Source organism: Chiloscyllium plagiosum, chromosome 9 (assembly GCF_004010195.1).
Source record: "Chiloscyllium plagiosum isolate BGI_BamShark_2017 chromosome 9, ASM401019v2, whole genome shotgun sequence".
Taxonomy (NCBI): Eukaryota; Metazoa; Chordata; class Chondrichthyes; order Orectolobiformes; family Hemiscylliidae; genus Chiloscyllium; species Chiloscyllium plagiosum.
In genome coordinates, this window is record NC_057718.1 from 84,907,213 (window position 1) to 84,926,259 (window position 19,047).

The 19,047-nt window shown below is 41.5% G+C and overlaps 1 protein-coding gene across 2 annotated transcripts in view; it reads right to left on the reverse strand.

Annotated features, from left to right (window-relative positions):
- gins1 (GINS complex subunit 1 (Psf1 homolog)) overlaps positions 1–19,047 on the reverse strand; it is a 36,764-nt gene that overhangs the window by 16,002 nt on the left and 1,715 nt on the right. For both annotated transcript variants that reach the window (XM_043696426.1, XM_043696425.1), the window contains exon 2: positions 1,204–1,268. In XM_043696426.1, coding sequence (XP_043552361.1) covers positions 1,204–1,238 — 35 coding nt within the window. In that variant the 5' untranslated portion in view covers positions 1,239–1,268. The remainder of the gene's footprint in view (positions 1–1,203; positions 1,269–19,047) is intronic.

Below are 19,047 nucleotides of genomic sequence, written 5' to 3' on the forward strand. Positions count from 1 at the left end.
AAATAACGACCAGAATTGGGGAGTGGCAAAAAGAGCCTCTTTTATCCAGAAATCACAGCCCAAGTTTGAAGAGGCAATAGAATCCCAAAATACAGTCCTTACAAGAGCCCCTTTATACAGTTTTACATATATTAAAATGCCATTACTATGGTGTAACTTTTTAAAAATCTCTAGAACACAAAGGTTTGAAGGGCTTCTGTCCTGGGAGACAGGAAATGGTTAAAACATGTGCTAAGTGCTGGGTGTTACTTCTGATGGGACATCTGTCTGATCTGCTTGCATAATTAGGTGTTAGTCCTTTTGTCTTTTAAGTTAATAAATATTAATAAAAATGCTAGGCCTATATGCTCTAAGCAAGTTAAAAATTGTACCTATACTTAATAAAAGAATAAAGGATATTAAACTGATTATTGCAGCTGGGTTGTGAGATTTATTTATTATTTGCTGGTATGAGTTTCATTCATCCAATTTCATGGAAGCACTGTTTTGACAGTTAGCTTCTTAAAGGGATAAGGGCCCGGTTAAAAGGTATTTAACTGGTACTTAATATATTCAGGTCCAGGAGATGGTTGGTGAGGCCTGGTTAATATTATAATATTTCGTGGACACTTGATGGGGATAGTATTGTTCTGTATGCTACACTTGTTCAGAGGTAAACACTGCTTGCAGTAAGGGCTGATAAGGTTGAAAATGCAGTAATAGGTTTGAAAGGGTTGTTTTTAAAAATCTGGACCGCAGTTTTATGCACAAATGAAAGAAACCAGGTGATAGTAAACATTGGGTTAGTAAAGGGTTATGAATGAATGAATGGGAACCTGGTATTAATGAATATAGCGCACTGGTGAGTGAGTTAATAAAGATTGCCTATAACACGATATCTCATAACACAATATCTCAGTTCCTTGCAAAGAAAGTTCTGGTCTTGGTTTACATTGTCAATTTGGAGATTGCTTTTACCACATGACATTCTTCAATTGAATAGCATTAATGAAACCACAAGTAACTTGCAATTTGCAAACCTTCCTGAGATAGATTTCTAGAAAGACAAGTTCTAGTCTGTTAGGGGCTGGAAGTGGCTGTTGAATGGTTTTTAAAAATAGTTGTTCTATAATTTTCATGCATTATCCTTGGTACTACACTTGAAAAATTAGTCAACTCTCCACCAGGCAAATCAGTATATGAAGAGTTATAAAAAATACTTACACATCAGTTTGGTTCTGTTCATACAAAGCTTTCATCTCTTCAAGAACTTGTCTGATACCATCCTCCTGCAAGAAATAGATTCCATTCTGATAAATTTGAGATTTCTACAGTGGATTTCACATATTTTAATCAGATGCAGCATAACTTCAGCACATGAGGCAGAGTGAATTTTCTCAACAGGCCACTTGGTTGAAATGGTCTAAACCAATGTTTCTTCTTTACCTTCCCTACATAACCTAATCGAAGAGTTATTACTCTATTCCTCCCTCCCTCATTTACCCATCTATCTTGCCCCTAAGTATACATACAATGAAATTCTCAGAGCTGGAAGTTAACTCTCATTTTTTGGATGACTAGAGACACAACCACTAGCCCAAGTGTTATATTGTTTACTAATATTCCCCCTTTACCCTTCAAATATTTTCAGTGCTAGATCACATTTTTAAACTATTAAGTCAGTTTATTATTTTACTTTAACAGAGAACTTATTTTACACACAACCCCAACAAGGAAATATATGCAACTCAAGCAAGGTATAGAACAGGCTGCTGGTTCACTACCTCAAAAGGTTCATTCTACCCTTACTATTGACAAAGCTGAGTTCTATAAGATCATAAAATTGGAACTTATTTATTATCAAGTACAATAGGTTTCTCATAATGACTTCTTTAAACAATGAATCCTTATTGGGATGGAGCACTACAAACACTAGATATCTGCTTATGAATTACCCAGGTGACTATTTGACAAGGCTTTACAAAGACAAAGACATTCACAAGCAAGCCCAATCCTGTTTATATTCTAAAGGCAGTGAAGGGCCAAAGAGCCTGAACCGTGCTGTCATGTTTAATAACCTGTATTGACTTACGTGAAGAACATCCTCAGTTCAACCGTATATACTTTTAACCAGTTGGAAATTGTATTCCTGCCCTACTGTTGCAATTAAATTGAAAATACTTGAGTCTACCTGGCCATTCTATTTATTATCTTGCTAATCAATCTCCAGTGGCAGTGCACACCTGAAGACCAAAACTTAAGTCATTTTGGGAAGATGAAAGATAGATTGGTTGCACTAAAACGTTTACAGATTCCTCTGCAGGTAAATTGAAGTGTTAGGAGATTCAAATCTAAATGCCAGTGTGTTTGGAATGATATATGCCAAAAACTGATTAAGAAAGCAATTCACGATCACATACTCAATTAGGAATGGGTAATAAATGCTGGTCTGGCCAGTGTTACGAGACGGGGTAAACGTGCCTGTTTAATGTAACACAGAAAAGATTTATCCCATGCAGTAATCGGTGAAAGTTTGAGGGGCCAAGAACTATTTAATGTAAAAATTAAAAACTTTACTTCTTAAAGTACAACGGAATAATTAACAACTATTCACAACCTATCTTTTACTTTCCCCTCTACAATACTAGTCTGATAAAACTCCCTGATTAAGAATTACAAAAACAAAACTTCTTATCTCAAAACCAGGCAGCTTTCATTCTTCTCTGTATTTCAGTCGTCTTTTCTTCTTCTTGGAGATCCTGCTTTACAGGTTACTGATCGATAAAGGTACCTTTCAAGAGAGCTATTTTTCAGGCAATCTTTTTACATGCAGATGGCTTGGCTCCCTGGTCTGATACCCCCAAAACACTGGATTGTGTAATTGGCTTTTAAGATTGTCAATATACTAAATTCAAACTGTTTGGCATTTTTCGGGGTTTAATTTAAACTGATTGATCGAATTCAAATCTGTTTTGTCATTTCCAGGCAACCAGCTAATCAAGTTGTTCGACCAAATGTTACTTTTTTTTTTAAAAAAAGTACACTAGGTTCTGTCAGGTAGTTTTGCTAGCTTTTAACCCTCTTAAAAGGTACAGTACACCCACAACTTCATAACACCTCCCCCTTAAGAAACAATGAAACATCATAATGGAAAGGTGGCTTCATTTTTTCCCTACTTTTTAAACACATAACACTAAACTTCTTCCTATATACCTATGTTCGTGAAAAATACCACTAAATAAATGCAAATCTCATCTAAACTCAGTTAAATCCGCGATAATGTATCTGCAATTACATTCTTATGACCTGCAACATGTATGATCTGTAAATTAGATGTCTGTAACAAAAGCCTCCAACGAAATAGTCTCCTATTCTTGTCTTTAAAGCATTCTATAATGTAAGCGGATTGTGATCTGTATACACAACAGTCTTTGACATATTGTTGTTAGGCCAGTATCAAATTCAATAGTTTCTTTTCGATTGTGGAGTATTTCCTCTGATGGATTTTGATTGTCTTTGAAAAGTAACCAACTGGCAGTTCAATCCCATCCTCATCTTCTTGGAGTACAGCTCCAACTCCTATATCACTAGCATCGATGGTGACTTTAAAAGGTTTTGAAAAAAGTTTGGTGTAGCTAAAACTGGTTTGGTGATTAATATGGCTTTCAAATGGACGAATGCCTCCTGGCATTGTTCTGTCCACCGAAATTGTGTGATCTTCTTCAGCAAATCAGTTAATGGTGCCACAATGCTGCTGAAGTTTGGAACAAACTTCCAATAGAATCCACTGAGTCCTAAGAATCGAAGCACCTCTTTCTTTGAGGTTGGTTGTGGAAATTCCTCGATGGCCTTCATCTTTGCATTCTGCAGGATCAATCTTCCATCACCTCTACTTTTGCGAATTCCGTTTTATTTAAGTTTATCACGAGTTTTGCTTTTCGTAGTCGTTCAAAAAGCTCTGCCAACTGTACCATGTGATCTTTCAAGAACTTATTAAAGATCACTACATCGTCCAAATAGACTGCACAGTTTGTTAACCCAGCCACAACTCTGTTCATGAGTCTTTGGAAAGTGGCGGGTGCATTCTTCATTCCAAAGGACATCAATTTAAACTGATATAGCCCATTTGGGGTGACAAACACAGAAATTTCTTTCGCTCTGATAAAGGTATTTGCCAGTAACCACACATTAAGTCAAACTTGGTGATGTAACTGGCTTGTCCGACTTTCTCGATACACAGTCCTCCAATCTAGGAACTGGATAGGAGTCCGATTTTGTAACAGCGTTGACTTTCCGAAAATCCACACAGAATCGTTGAGTCCCATCCAGTTTGGGAACTGAGACGATTGTTGAACTCTACTCACTCTGGTTTGATTCAATGATGTCCTCGTCGGGCATGGCCTCTAACCCCATCTGGTCCCATCTGGCTCTGAAAGGATTAAGCCGATAGGGGTGTTGTCTTATCGGAGTGGTATTCCCTATGTCTACTTCATGTACAAGAGCATGGACTCCCTCACCCCAGGAAAAAGACTTTGTCTATTTGTCTTATCCATGCCCCTCATAATTTTATAAACCTCTATCGCCCCTCAGCCTCCGACGATCCAGTGAAAATAGCCTTAATCTATTCAACCTCTCCCTATAGCTCAAATCCTCCAACTCTGGCAAATCCTTGTAAATCTTTTCTGAACCCTTTCAAATTTCACTACATCTTTCCAATAGGAAGGACACCAGAATTGCACAGTATTCCAATAGTGGCCTAACCAATGTCCTGTACAGCCACAACATGACCTCCCAATTCCTGTATTCAATACTCTGACCAATAAAGGAAAGCATACCAAGCGCCACCTTCACTATCCTATCTACCTACGACTCTACTTTCAAGGAGCTATGAACCTGCACTCCCAGGTCTCTTTGTTCAGCAACACTCCCTCGGACCTTACCATTAAGTGTATAAGTCCTGCTAAGATTTGCTTTCCCAAACTGCAATACCTCACATTTATCCGAATTAAACTCCATCTGCCACTTCTCAGCCCATTGGCCCATCTGATCAAGATTCCACTGTAAACGGAGGTAACCTTCTTTGCTGTCCATTACACCTCCAATTTTAGTGTCATCTGCCAACTTACTAACTTTACCTCTTATGCTCACATCCAAATCATCCTTGTGGCACTCCACTGGTCATAGGCCTCCAGTCTGAAAAATGACCCTCCAACACTCTCTGTCTTCTACCTATGAGGCAATTCTGTATCCAAGTGGCTAGTTCTCCCTGTATTTCATGTGATCTAACCTTGCTAACCAGTCTCCCATGGGGAATCTTGTCAAACGCCTTACTGAAGTCCATATAGATTACTCCTACCGTTCTGTTGTCTTAAAAAAAAAGGTATAATCAAAAGGGTGTAGCAAGCATGCTGTGTAGCTAGCCTTCATTTAGATTAGAGTTTTTGACTTAGTGCAGCAGCAGTGCATGTAAAGAAAGGCTGCTGGGACAAGTCCACCCGGGTACTCTATCTCTCTAACTTAAAGCCTGTGAGCCCTGTTTTGCTTCATTTTTACTCTTTGTGCGAAGGGATGTGATTATTGGGATTGTTACAAGTATGTTCAGAACAGCACCATTAAGTTGGAATAGTCTGTCGGGGTTTTTGATAGGATAAATTATCCAGTATTCTATTTTCTGTGCTGTGTGTTTCATTCCATAATTTTGTAAATAAATTGTTTGTTTAAAACCTGGCAGTCGAATTAGCTATTTCAATCCGGGAATATCCATTATACACTTACCCAAAACAAAGTTACAGTCTGGGCTACCTGCATACAAATGTTTTCAGGGATCGGGCCTGCTCCATAGCAGCGAGTGGCAGGTGGTACTGCCTTTTATTTCAGGTGTTGATATGGTTGGCTTAAACAGCACTTTGATAGCAATGGCTCTTTCAGTCACAAAGGAGATTATGGAGGTGGAAGAATTGACCTCTGGGAGCTTTACAAAAGGCAAATAAAGACCAAGCTGTGGGAATTAGTAAACAAGCTGAAGTTACCTCCTAATGTGAGGAAATAGGAGATGATTGCAGCAGTCGCTCAGCATTTAAATTTGATGGAAGCCCCATCAGGACCTGTAGAGATAACTAAAATTCAATTTCAAAAGAAGAAGCTTCAGTTAGAAGCAGAAATGAAACAGTTGGAGTTATGATGAAAATTGGAAAAGAAAAAGAACAAAGGACTTTTGACCAGGGAAGAGAAAGAAAAAGAGTTTGAACTTCAGAAAATGACATTGAAAGGAAAATCAGCTTAAAAAGATGGAGATGAAGGCTTGTGGTGTAAAATTCCAAGCAGTGGAATGTGGTGAAACGGTTAAAAATTATGTCCCAATACATGTGTGAATAATAATGTAACACATGTATTGGGCCAAGCAATGGAATGTGGTGTAAGCCAGACCCGTTGTGCGACGCTGCGGGGAATAAAATGCCCATATTCTAGCAGTCTCGCCTCTTGGTCGTTTGTTCTGTGTCAGACTACTCTCCTACAAACCTGACCTTGAGAATTTTTTAAAACAAGGCTGAAGGTAGACTTAGTGAAGAAGAGAGTGAGGAGCAGCAAGCCCCTGGTAGTCAAAAGCCTGGTGAAAAACTATTTAAGTCCGTTCAAGCATTGCCTAGATTTGATGAGAAGGATATTGAAGCTTTTCTCATCTCACTTGAAAAAGTGGCTAAACAAATGCAGTGGCCAGTGACCATGTGGGTTTTGTTGATCCAAACCAAACTTCTAGGTAGAGCTAGTGAGGTATTCGCATAATTATCAGAGGAGCTATCTGGGGAGTATGAGGAAGTGAAAAAAGCTAGCTTAAGTGCATATGAGCTTGTACCAGAAGCCTATAGACAACGTTTCAGGAACCTAAGTAGGGACCCTGGTCAAACGTACATCGAGTTTGAAAGGATCAAACAAAGTAATTTTGATCGGTGGATAACAGCTTTAAAAAGAGCAAATTTATGATGCTCTTAGAGAGACAATTATATTGGAAGAGTTCAAAAATTCACTGGCTGATGTAGTGCAAACTCATGTGGAAGAGCAGAGTTAAAACGGCAAGGTTAGCAGTTGAAGTGGCTGATGAATGAGTTGCTCCATAAAACATGGTTTGGCTCCCAGAATCAATTTCAGTCCACAAGGGCTATAAATTGTGGCAAAGAGAAATCCTTACGTGGAAAGGGAAAGGTAGATCTCAGTGAAGATCATGAAGCTGACTCACCACAGGGTAAAAACGAAACCTTTGAAGGGGACAAAGGTGAAAAGCTCTCGTGTTTTCATTGTAATAAAGTAGGCCATGTGAAATCAGTGTTGGTGGACTAGGAACAAGCCAGATGGAGGAAAACCGAACAAGTCTGGGAGTTTTTTTTTGGAATGGGAGAAAGCTGCATCAGAGTTTACAAGCTGATTGGTTAAGGAGGAAGTGCCAGACCTGCTTAGAAAATATATCTGCAAAGGTAAAGTTTATTCACATAGGCCAGGAGTAGCGGGTTACAATATTAAGGGACTCAGGATCCTCTCAGCCCGTGATGCTGAAAGATGAGGAGATATGTATTCCTGAAGGACTTTCGCCAGACAAGGTACGTGTAACGGGAATTCGTGGTGAGACAAAAAGCGCACAATTAGGTAAAGTGAGGCTAGACTGTCCAGAAAAGAGTGGAGAATGTGTGATAGGAGTACTGGACAAACTCTCAGCTCCAAGAATACAATTTGTCCTTGCAAATGATACAGCTGATTCACCGGTAGGGGTACCACCTACTGTGGTTGAAAAGCCAGTGGAGACTCGGGTAACTGAAACAATGCAGGATTTTTACCCTAGAATCTTCCGATTGTGTTGAAACGAGGTCACAGAGTCACCAGTTGAAACAAGAGAGATCAAACGGTGTACATAAGGAATCTGAAGTGGCATGAGCAGAGACGGTGTTTGATCAGATCATTGAGACAAAACAGGAGCAAATAGGTAATCATGCAAATATCTTTAGCTCTGCAAAACTCTGAGTTACAGCAGAAAGATGAAAATTTAAAGCAGTTATATCAAAAGGCATAAATAGAGAAGGAATCTGAATGTATCCCTGAGTGTTATTAACTGAAAAATGATGTCTTAATGAAGAAATGGAGACCATCACACAATCAGGCAGATGAGAAGTCGGCAGAAGTTCATCAAATTATCTTACCAGTGGGGTGGAGAAGGGAAGAGTTGCGAGTGGTGCATGTGCTACCACTTGGAGGTCATTTAAGAATGAGGAAAACACAGGCTAAAATACAAAGACATTTCTACTGGCCTGGACCACTCGAGGATGTAGTTGAATTTTGCCAGATGTGCCATACATGTCAGGTAATTGACGGTAATAAAACCTATTCCAGCATTTAAGGACCCTTTTACAAGGGTCTTTAATTGATTGTGTAGGTCCCCTATCACAAACAAAAAAAGTGGAAATCAGTATTTGTTAACAATAATGGATGTATTGACTAGATTTCCAGAGGCCGACCCATTACACTATCACAGCTAAAAAGGGTTGTAGAGAAATTACTCAAATTTTTTACTAGACACAGACAACAAATAGAGATATAGTCAGGTCAAGGGTCAAACGTCACATCCAAACTATAGTTCAAGGAAGTTATGGACTGCTTAGAAATAAAACAATTCAATCTACTGCATACCATCCAGAGTACTAGAAAAGTGGCATCAAACCCTAAAGACCATGTTGAAGCTTTATAGTCAGGACTATCCAAATGATTGGGATAAGGGAATTCCATTTGTGCTTTTTGCGATTAGAGATGCACTAAATGAATCCACCAAATTCAGTCCACTTGAATTAGTTTTTGGGCATGAAGTGAGAGTATAAAAATTGATTAAGGAGAAGTTATTAAGTCAGAATTCAGAGACCATGCATTTGGACTGTGTGTCCAATTTGAGAAAATGAATAATTAGAGCTTGAGAGTTGGCTAGACAGCATTTAAAAATATTGCAGCATGTAATGAAACAGGAAGCAGACAAGAAATCAAAAATTCGCAATTCTGCTGTTGGGGATAATGTATTAGTGTTACTTACAGTAATAGGTGAACCTTCAAAAGAAAGCTTCAGTAGACCTTCTAAAATCAAAAGGAAATTGAGTGAGGTGAACTACTTGATAGGGACTCCAGACGGGAAAGGAAAGTAGAAAGTGTTATTGATTACAACACAGAGGGAAGAACCAAGTTCAGAGGATTCTGAATTGGACATTCCCTTAATTAAATTAGACAATGAGGAAGTTGTCAAAAATTGGGATAAATTATTGAATTACCTTCCTGAGAAAAATTGAAGTGACCTGAAAGAGTTATTACTATCATGCAGATATGTGGAAATTAGCTGGGAATTACTAACCTAATTGTGCATGATGTAGATATAGAAGATGCTGTTCTGATTAAGCAAAATCCTTATAGCCATAACCCTCTAAAGTTGGCACAATTTCAGAAGGAGATTGAACTCATACTCCAAGACGACATAATCGAAGTGAGTTACAGTGACTGGAGCTCACCTATAGTAATGGTGCCAAAGCCAGATGATACCCAACAGTTATGTGTGGACTATCACAAAGTCAATGCAGTTACAAAGACTGATGCATATCCAATTCTGTGTTTGGAAGACTGTGTTGAAAAGGTGGGGCAAGCAACTTAGATTTCTCAATTGGACTTGCTCAGAGGCTACTGACAAGTACCACTGTCAGAAAGAGCAAAGGCAATTTCAGCTTTCGTAATGTCAAATGGACTGTATCAGCTTAAAGTCATGTCATTTGGTATGAAAAACACTCCAGCCACATTTCAGAGACTAACTAATAAAGATCATTGCGGGACTGCCCAACTGTCATGTACATCGGTGAGCTGGTGAATTTTAGTTACACATAGAAGGAACATTTACAACATTTATCAGACTTGTTCAATTGACTTTGGAAGACAAGCTTGGTGGTAAACCTACCTAAAAGTGAATTTGCCAAAGCCCAAGTCAGCTTCCTGGGCCATGCTATTGGAAATGAACAAATGGCCCCACGGGATGTGAAAAGAAAAGTAATTAGGGAATTTCCCATACTGTCGACAAAAAGACCAGTACTACCGTTCCTGGGATTGAGTGGATTTTATCAAAAGTTTGCGCCGAAGTTTAGCAGTGTGACTGTTCCAATCACGGAGTTGCTTAAAAAAAGACAAGAGGTTTCAGCGGACAGAAGGCGTTTGACAACCTGAAGACAGTATTAACCACTGCACCAGTATTAGCCACTTTGAAAGGCTTTGTATAATCAGGTGTGGTGATCGATGAGTGTGATGTGGGTGTCAGTGCTGTATTCCTGCAGGATGACAAGAAGATAGAAAGACTGAAATGTATTTCTCCAGGAAGCTGAACGGAATAGAAATATTTGACAATTGAGAAAAACACTTTGAGCTTGGTGCTGGCAGTACAACATTTCGGTGTTTATATTACCAGCAATGCATCTGAGACAATTGTATACACTGATTATAACTCATTGAAATTTGTAGAGAAATTGAAGGACAAAAATGCCAGACTGTTTAAATGGAGACTGGTGTTACAGCCATTCAATTTGAAAATTGTGCACGTGGCAAGTCGAGAAAATGTGACCGCCGATGCATTATCAAGACTCTAATGAGAGATGGCGGCATTCAGTGGTGGGAGAACCACAAACTGAATCTAAATGTAATCGTGCATGTTTTCACGTTTGTAGTCAGTGAATATATGTGTGTGTTTTGGAGTTTTGAAAATTGAAACTAGCTTTGGATATTGATTGTTCACTTTTTTTTTGGGGGGGGGGGGGGGGAGGGTATCACAATGTTGGTTCTCCAGCCTAAGTCTTTCATGTCTTAACAAAAACCAGTATAAACAAAGGGAAGTGGCAGCTCACTTTGATTAGAGTTTTTGAGTCAGTTCAGCAGCAGTGTGTGTGAAGAAAGACAGCTGGGGCAAGTCTAGCCGGGTATTCTATCTCTCTAACTTCAAACCTGTAAGCCCTGGTAGGTTTTATTTTTAGGAGAAAGTGAGGGCTTTCATTTTTACTCTTTGTGCTAAGGGATGTTTATTGGGACCGTTGCAGGTATTTTCAGAACAGCATCATTACGGTGGGATAGTCTGTCGGGTTTTTAGATAGGTTAAGTCATCTGGTATTCTATTTTCTGTTCTTTGTTTCATTCCATAATTTTGTAAATAAATTCTGTTTGTTTAAAACTTGGCAACCAAATCAGCTAATTCACTCCAAGAATATCCACTATACACTTACCTAAAATAAATAGCAAAGTTACGGTCTGGGCTACCTGCTTAAAATATTGAGGGGGTCAGGCCTGGCCCGTTAAAAAATGTTATTTTCTCTTGACATTCTCTTAACCATTCTGGTGAGAGCAAGACAAAAAGCTTTGTCTTTTTTCAGTAATAAAAAAGGAAGAAACTACAAAAACAATTTTGTGTCAACAGTTTCCATTTTAACAAAAATAAAAAACTTGGAAAAATTACCACTTTAAATTAGAGCCGTAGCAACAATATGGAAACAGGAAGTAAAGCATTGTATAGGAGAATTATGGAAACATACAAAATATTAAGATACACACGCATTATTCTAATCCTACCTTTAAGTTATATTTCTTCAATGTGGAAAAGCCCACATTTTTCATAATTTTCATCATACATTAGTTCTTTGACAGAAGGGATATGCAACATTCTCATTTGATGATTATCCAATACTTTGATATGACAATTGTTCAAGAATAGCAAAGGCTGGACATTACTCCTGTTGGTATCTAAGCAAAGCATGACGTAGTTTGAGATGATTTCTTTCAGGTTACGTTTCAGATCATCTTCTATTATGGAAATTAAAAGTATGCTTTAAATAACTGAACTTGCAATTTTATTTTTAAAAGGTAGAGATTGCAGGCATTGAAATAGTACATTAAGGCCAGCTGGTCGGATGCTACAGCTAAATCTTTGTCAAACTGCTACAATGAAGGTCAACTGCCAAATCCCAGACCAATCAGACAGTACTTTGTTATCCTGTCTTAAATGATCAGCAATTCTGAATAAACAATGTGGCAAAAAATTTCTGTTCATGCAAACACACACTATACTTTTCTTTGTTTGTAAATTCTTATCTCTGAAAGCAAATAATACGATGGCTGGGTGTAGTCAAGATTTAAACAAGTGACAACGAAAGTGTATGCCAGAATATTGAATATCAGAACACCAATTTAAGAGGCAAGTAGTTGGCCCCTTAGAAAAGGAGGCTGGGGAAATAGTAATGGGGAATCAGGAAACAGCAGAGGAATTGAAGAAATACTTTGCATGTGTTGTTAGAGTAGAAGACACTGATAGCATCCCAAAATTACTAAATATTCAAAATACAAAAGGAAGAAAGGAAATAAATACAATAACCATCACTGGAAGAAAAGCGCTGGGGAAACTAATGAGGCTAAAGACCGATAAGACAGAATCCCTACATTTTAGAAAGAGGCCAGCCAGTCTGCACTGACCCTCTGAACAGCATCCCACTCAGACCCTACCATATCCCCATAACCTCACATTTACTATTGCTATTCCATGTAACTTGCACATTCTGGATGCTATAGACAATTTAGGATGGCCAATCCACCCAACCTGCACATCTTTGCAATGGGAGGATTTCGGAGCATTTAGCAGAAACCCAAGTGGATGTGGGGGGAACATGACAAGTCCACATTATCACCAAAGGCTGAATCAAACCCAGATCTCTGGCGCTAAGAGGCAGCAATGCTAACCACTGAGCCACTGTGCCACCCCTGATGCTAAGATTTTAAAGGAAACACTTATAGAGATAGTAGATGCACTGGTCATAACTTTCCAGGAATCCCAGAGGATTAGAAAACTGCCAACGTAACACCAAACAGGTAACCATGGGCCAGTTAGATTAATGTCTGTTATCGGGGAAACACCCCACTTTCCGAATTCTGTTCAGCTCACAGCTACACCCCATTACAAAAAGTATGAGGACTGGTATGCCAGACCTGGGTGAGATACGTCACTTACAGCGAATACCCCTACAGAGGAACACAGACTGTGGGTCACAGATTGGGTGCACCGTTGATGTTCATACCAAACTGTGGGACAGGTCTGTGTTCCTTCTTTGCTTTTACCAATCTTGGTGGATTATGTACATAACTGTACACACCCAGGCAAGGTGGAAATGGTCAGTACTTTGCTACAAATGTGGTGGCACCCTGATTCCCAAAACAATGACTGAGAAACTAGCCAAAGCATGCTTGATCCGCAAAAAGACAAATCTGGAAAAGGGATGCCTTGCATTTCTGGGATTACTCCATTGACTGGTGGACCTTTCAACTGTCTACAATTAGATTTCATAGAATTACCCAGGGTACAATGTTATAAGTATTGCTTGGTGATAGTAGATGTCTTCAGTGGATGGATTGAGGCAATCCTGACATGGGATAACACAGCTGCAAAAGTGGTAAAAATACTGTGAAGGGAAATAATTCCCCGCTACGGACTACCAGAGACAATAAGCTCAGACAATGGGCCGCATTTCATGGCTAAAATTAACCAGGGAATCTGCAGGGAACTAGCAATAAAACAACAATTCCACTGCATTCACCATCCAAAAGCAGCTGGAGTGTGGATTGAGCAAATGGTACCCTAAAAGATAAGCTGGCAAAGCTGAAACAGGCCTAAGTTTCACGGTGGGCGGCATGGTGGCACAGTGGTTAGTACTGCTGCCTCGCAGCGCCAGAGACCCGGGTTCAATTCCCGACTCAGGAATCTAATCTAATCTAATCTAATCTAATCTTGGTTGAAGGTCCTACCCTTGGCCCCTTCAAGCAAAACTGGTCAGTCTCCGTGATTTATGGGAAGCCCATGAGGACCCCATGGGGACCTGGGATAGTCCAACCACCCCCCCCCCCTCCCCAAGAGACTAGATATGAACACCCTGGGGAAGGTGGTCAGCGTGTGCCTGCAGGGACGAACCAAATCTCTCCAAAGTTTGCATTCTTTGGAGAGATTTGGTTAGTCCCTGCAGGTACACCCTGACCAGAGAAAGCGACGATCTGTTTGAAGGGGACTACCCCACTGCCAAGCCAGGGGATTTCGTCCTGATAAAGGATTGGGATGAAAGAAGCTGGGATCAAGATGAAAAGGACTGTTCCAGGTGCTGCTTACCACCCCCACAGCTGTGAAAGTACAAAGGCATCCCCGGTGGATACACAGAACTGACTGCAGAAGAATTAGCGTGGAAGCAGATACCAACTAAGGACAAAGATGTTTTCCATACTCGTGACATTGGCGACTTTGGGAAATGGGGCCTTGGGAATAGATAGATTCCAAATTGACACTCCTCAGCATAATACCTTTTTTGCACCTAGCCTATCAGACAACCCATGTAACGGGGAGACACACACACACTGCTGGGTATGTGCCCACATGCCATCCCACTCGGTGGGAGGAATCCCTTTGTGGCCCGTACCTTTTCACTGGTACGAACTGGCCAAATGGCTACTGTGAAGTCTTTCCGGTGATCTTGCAAACACCAATACGCATGAGTGCGGCAGTCGGTAGGGTATAACCTGACCTCACTCAGGGACTGGTAGCATCCTAAATACAGCCAATCCTATAGGCCTCCTCCCTTGTAGTTCTCAACAATACTTTCGACTACACCATCTGTTTCAGGCGGAAAAGGAAGCCTTCCAAAGGTACTTATGTGGGAACGAGTGAATGAGTCTCTGCCATCCCCTGGGCCGAACCTATTCAGAACTTAACAGAATGTGGGTATTTTATATTTATTTGGCCCACCATCCACAAAAGAACCTCAGGCCACCTCTGAAATAATCCTGCTCCCAGATTATGTTGCGCTTTTTTGGGGGGGGGGGGGGGAAGAAAAGAGTGGTTTGACAGCTTACAAAGCCATATACTTTATTTGCAGGCTAAAAGCCTACCCTTGGCTTCCCTCCGATTGGGAGGAGTCACGCTACCTGGGGTATGTTGCGTTTCGGGTGACTTGCCCTCACCCCTGCGTCCCAGAAGGTTCCTCATCTGAATGAGAATGTTCTCTCCGCCAACAGGAATCTATTTACATGCCCAAGAACTTAGTCAGCTCAGGACCGCATGGGAAAGGGGTCGCCAATGATATGGCTACTGCTTTAACTGAAATTAACGCACAGCTACTTGCAGTTAGAACTGTGGCCCTCCAGAATCATTTGGTCCTGGATTTCCTGCTCGCCAAGGAGGGTGGTAGCTGTGCTATTGCTGGGGCAGAGTTCTGCACCTACATCCCTGATGGGTCCACTAACATCACTGATCTCACTAAACACATCACACAGGAAATCTAGACTCTCCAAACAATGGAGGAGTGGCCACTAGGGATATTCTTGGAGGATTAGGAGGCCTGCTGGTACATATCTGAATTAAATACTAATCGTAATCGCCTGCATTCTAGTGCTCCGGTGCTTATGGCCACTGTTGTCAGAATGTTTTCGCTGTAGGCTCGGAGGGGACCTGGTTGATCATAGAATGATCAATAGGAGGGAATGAGGAAGTTAGAAAGCCACAAAGGAATCAGTTCCATATTTTACTTCTTTTTCCCTACTGGGCACTCAAAGGTTAAACATGCCACTGCCAAAGAGACTTACTGCAGTATCAATTGGAAGCCTGTCCTCTTACAATATAGACAGAACATCTCAGTAGGGGGGGTGGCTGACTGTATCCCAGAAGAAGAGTCCAGTGGAGCCACATATGTGGATTCCTCTGCAGCCTCAGCCAAGACTAATAGTCTTGGCCACAACCCTGTTAAACTGCCTTCTGGCTGCCGTTGTCTTACTTCCCCTCCATATTAACATGGGCATGTGAACTCCCCCATTGAGAATAGGCAAAACCCTTCTGCTTTAATCCCATCGACACGTGGTCATGAAGAATACGGTACGGCACGGTGGCACAGTGGTTAGCACTGCTGCCTCACAGCGCCAGAGACCCGGGTTCAATTCCCGCCTCAGGCGACTGACTGTGTGGAGTTTGCACATTCTCCCCGTGTCTGCGTGGGTTTCCTCCGGGTGCTCCGGTTTCCTCCCACAGTCCAAAGATGTGCAGGTCAGGTAAATTGGCCATGCTAAATTGCCCGTAGTGTTAGGTAAGGGGCAGATGTAGGAGTATGGGAGGGTTGCGCTTCGGCGTGGCGGTGTGGACTTGTTGGGCCGAAGGGCCTGTTTCCACACTAAGTAATCTAATCTAATACGATAATCAGTCCCTGCAATCCATTCGCAAGTTATCACAGGACATCAACATTCATCCGTTTTTGTAAATTCCATCTTAAACTAAGAAATGACTATTGACCATGTGAATGATAAACCTTTTGGTTAACCCCTATATTAAAAAAAAACTGTCTTTGTTTAGGACAGAGATTCGTGGACAAGTGTCACCACAGGTAGACACACGACTACTTTTGGGGACATTGAGAATCTCTTGCCAGCTGTCTGTTACCGTTGTACAGAAACTGGTGTCATCTGGATTTGTGGAACAAAATATACATCAATACTTGTAGGAGAATCTAGGGCCAGAGGGCATAATCTCAGAATAATGGGTTGACCATTTAAGACAGATAAGGAGGAATTTCTTCTGAGGTAGTGAATCGTTTGAATTGTTTAGCACAGACCATTGAGTCATTAAGACTGAGATTTACAGATTTTTTAAATCTGTAAAGGAATCATGAATTATAAAAGTCAGGAAAGTGGAGTGGAGGATTATCAGATCAGCCATGAGCTCATTAAATGACAGAGCAGACTTGATGGGTTGAATTGCCTATTTCTCCTCATATCTTATGAGTTTATAGTTTTTGCAATTAAAAGAAAATTTATAGTTTACAGGATCAGAGTACATGATTTATTCTTCCTTTTCACTCCTTAATTAGATTAGATTCCCCACAGTGTGGAAATAGGCCCTTCGGCCCAACAAGTCCACACCAACCCTCCGAAGAGTAACCCACCCAGATCCATTTCCCTCTAACTAATGCACCAAACACTATGGGCAACTTCCCATGGCCATTTTACTTGCCCTGCACATCTTTGGACTGTGGGAGGAAACCGGAGCACGCAGAGGAAACCCACGCAGACATGGGGAGAATGTGCAAACTCCACACAATCGCCCGAGGCTGGAATCGAACCTGGGATCCTGGTGCTGTGAGGCAGCAGTGCTAACCACTGAGCCACCATCTTTGAGGGGAAGCGAGATCGAGCAAACTGAATAAAACAACCTGAAGATTTGACTGTAGGCATTTCTCAACAAAGCCATAAAATAAATTGGAAAATTATGAGATAGGAACTAGCTAACATATTTGATCCACAAGGGACCTGAAGTTTACACCCTTCATATTAACAGAGTTGAATTGCCTATTTCTCCTCATATCTTATGCTTTTATAGTTTTGTAGTTCATATTAACATACAGTACAATTAGATATTTATCAACATTAATAGGAAAACAAGAATCCTGGGACCACATATAGGAAAGATCATATCAGAAAATATCTAAGGCAGATGTGAATATAACATGCTTTTATTGTTTTACTTCTGTAATCCAGGCTTTAAATTACCGAATTCATTGCTGCGCTCCAGTGTTTTAGACATAAAGCACATCTATTGTGACCCTAGATCTCTTACCCTGCTGCATCCTTAGTCATTATCATTCATGATTGCTCGCATTTCCTCTATCAAGGTGTTCCAAGTTCCAATGATGCACTGTAGATATCAGAGAAGGCTACTGAAGCATGTCCACGTATGGAATGAGCTGCCAGAGGAAGTGGTGGAGGCTGGTATGATAGCAATATTTAAAAAAGGAGTCTGTATGGGTATATGAATGGGAAGGGTTTAGAGGGATATGGGGTGGGTGCTGGCAAGTGGACTAGATTAGGTTGGGATATCTGGTCGGCATAGCCAAGTTCACCCTCAACGCGCAGCCCTCCAATCCCAACGTCACCATTAAGCCAGCGGACAAAGGGGGCGCAGTAGTAGTCTGGCGCACTGACCTCTACACCACTGAAGAGAAACCCAACTCGAGGACACCTCTTCCTACTGCCCCCTCGACCATGACCCCACCCCCCATCACCAAACCATCATCTCCCAGACCATACAGAACCTCATCACCTCAGGAGATCTCCCACCCACAGCTTCCAACCTCAGTCCGGGAACTCCGCACTGCCTGGTTCTACCTCCTTCCCAAGATCCACAAGCCTGACCACCCTGGCCGACCCATTGGGGCAAGAGCATGCTGAGACACTGAACTCATCTCTACCTACCTCGACACTGTCCTATTCCCCCCCAGTCCAGAAACTCCCCACATACGTTCGAGACACCACCCACACCTTCCACCTCCTCCAAGACTTCCGTTTCCCTGGCCCCCAACGCCTCATCATCATCATGGATATCCAATCCCTCTACACCTCCATCCGCCATGACCAGGGCCTCCAAGCCCTCTGTTTTTTCCTCTCCAGATGTCCCCAACAGTACCCTTCCACCGACACTCATTCGTTTGGCCGAATTGGTCCTCATCCTTAACAATTTCTCCTTTGAATCCTCCCACTTCCTCCAGACCAAAGGGGTAGCCATGGGCACACGTATGGGCCCCAGCTATGCCTGTCTCTTTGTTGGCTACGTAGAACAGTTGATCTTCTGTAATTACACCGGCACCACTCCCCACCTCTTCCTCCGCGACATTGATGACTGCATTGGCGCCACCTCGTGCTCCCGCGAGGAGGTTGAGCAATTCAACTTCACCAACACATTCCACCCTGACCTTAAATTTACCTGGACCATCTCTGACACCTCCCTCCCCTTCCAGGACCTCTCCATCTCCATTAGTGACGACCGACTTGACACTGACATCTTCTACAAACCCACCAACTCCCACAGCTACCTGGATTACACCACTTCATACCCTATCTCTTGCAAAAATGCCATCCCATATTCCCAATTCCTCCGCCTCCGCCATATCTGCTCCCAGGAGGAGCGGTTCCACCATAGAACACACCAGATGGCCTCCTTCTCTAGAGACCGCA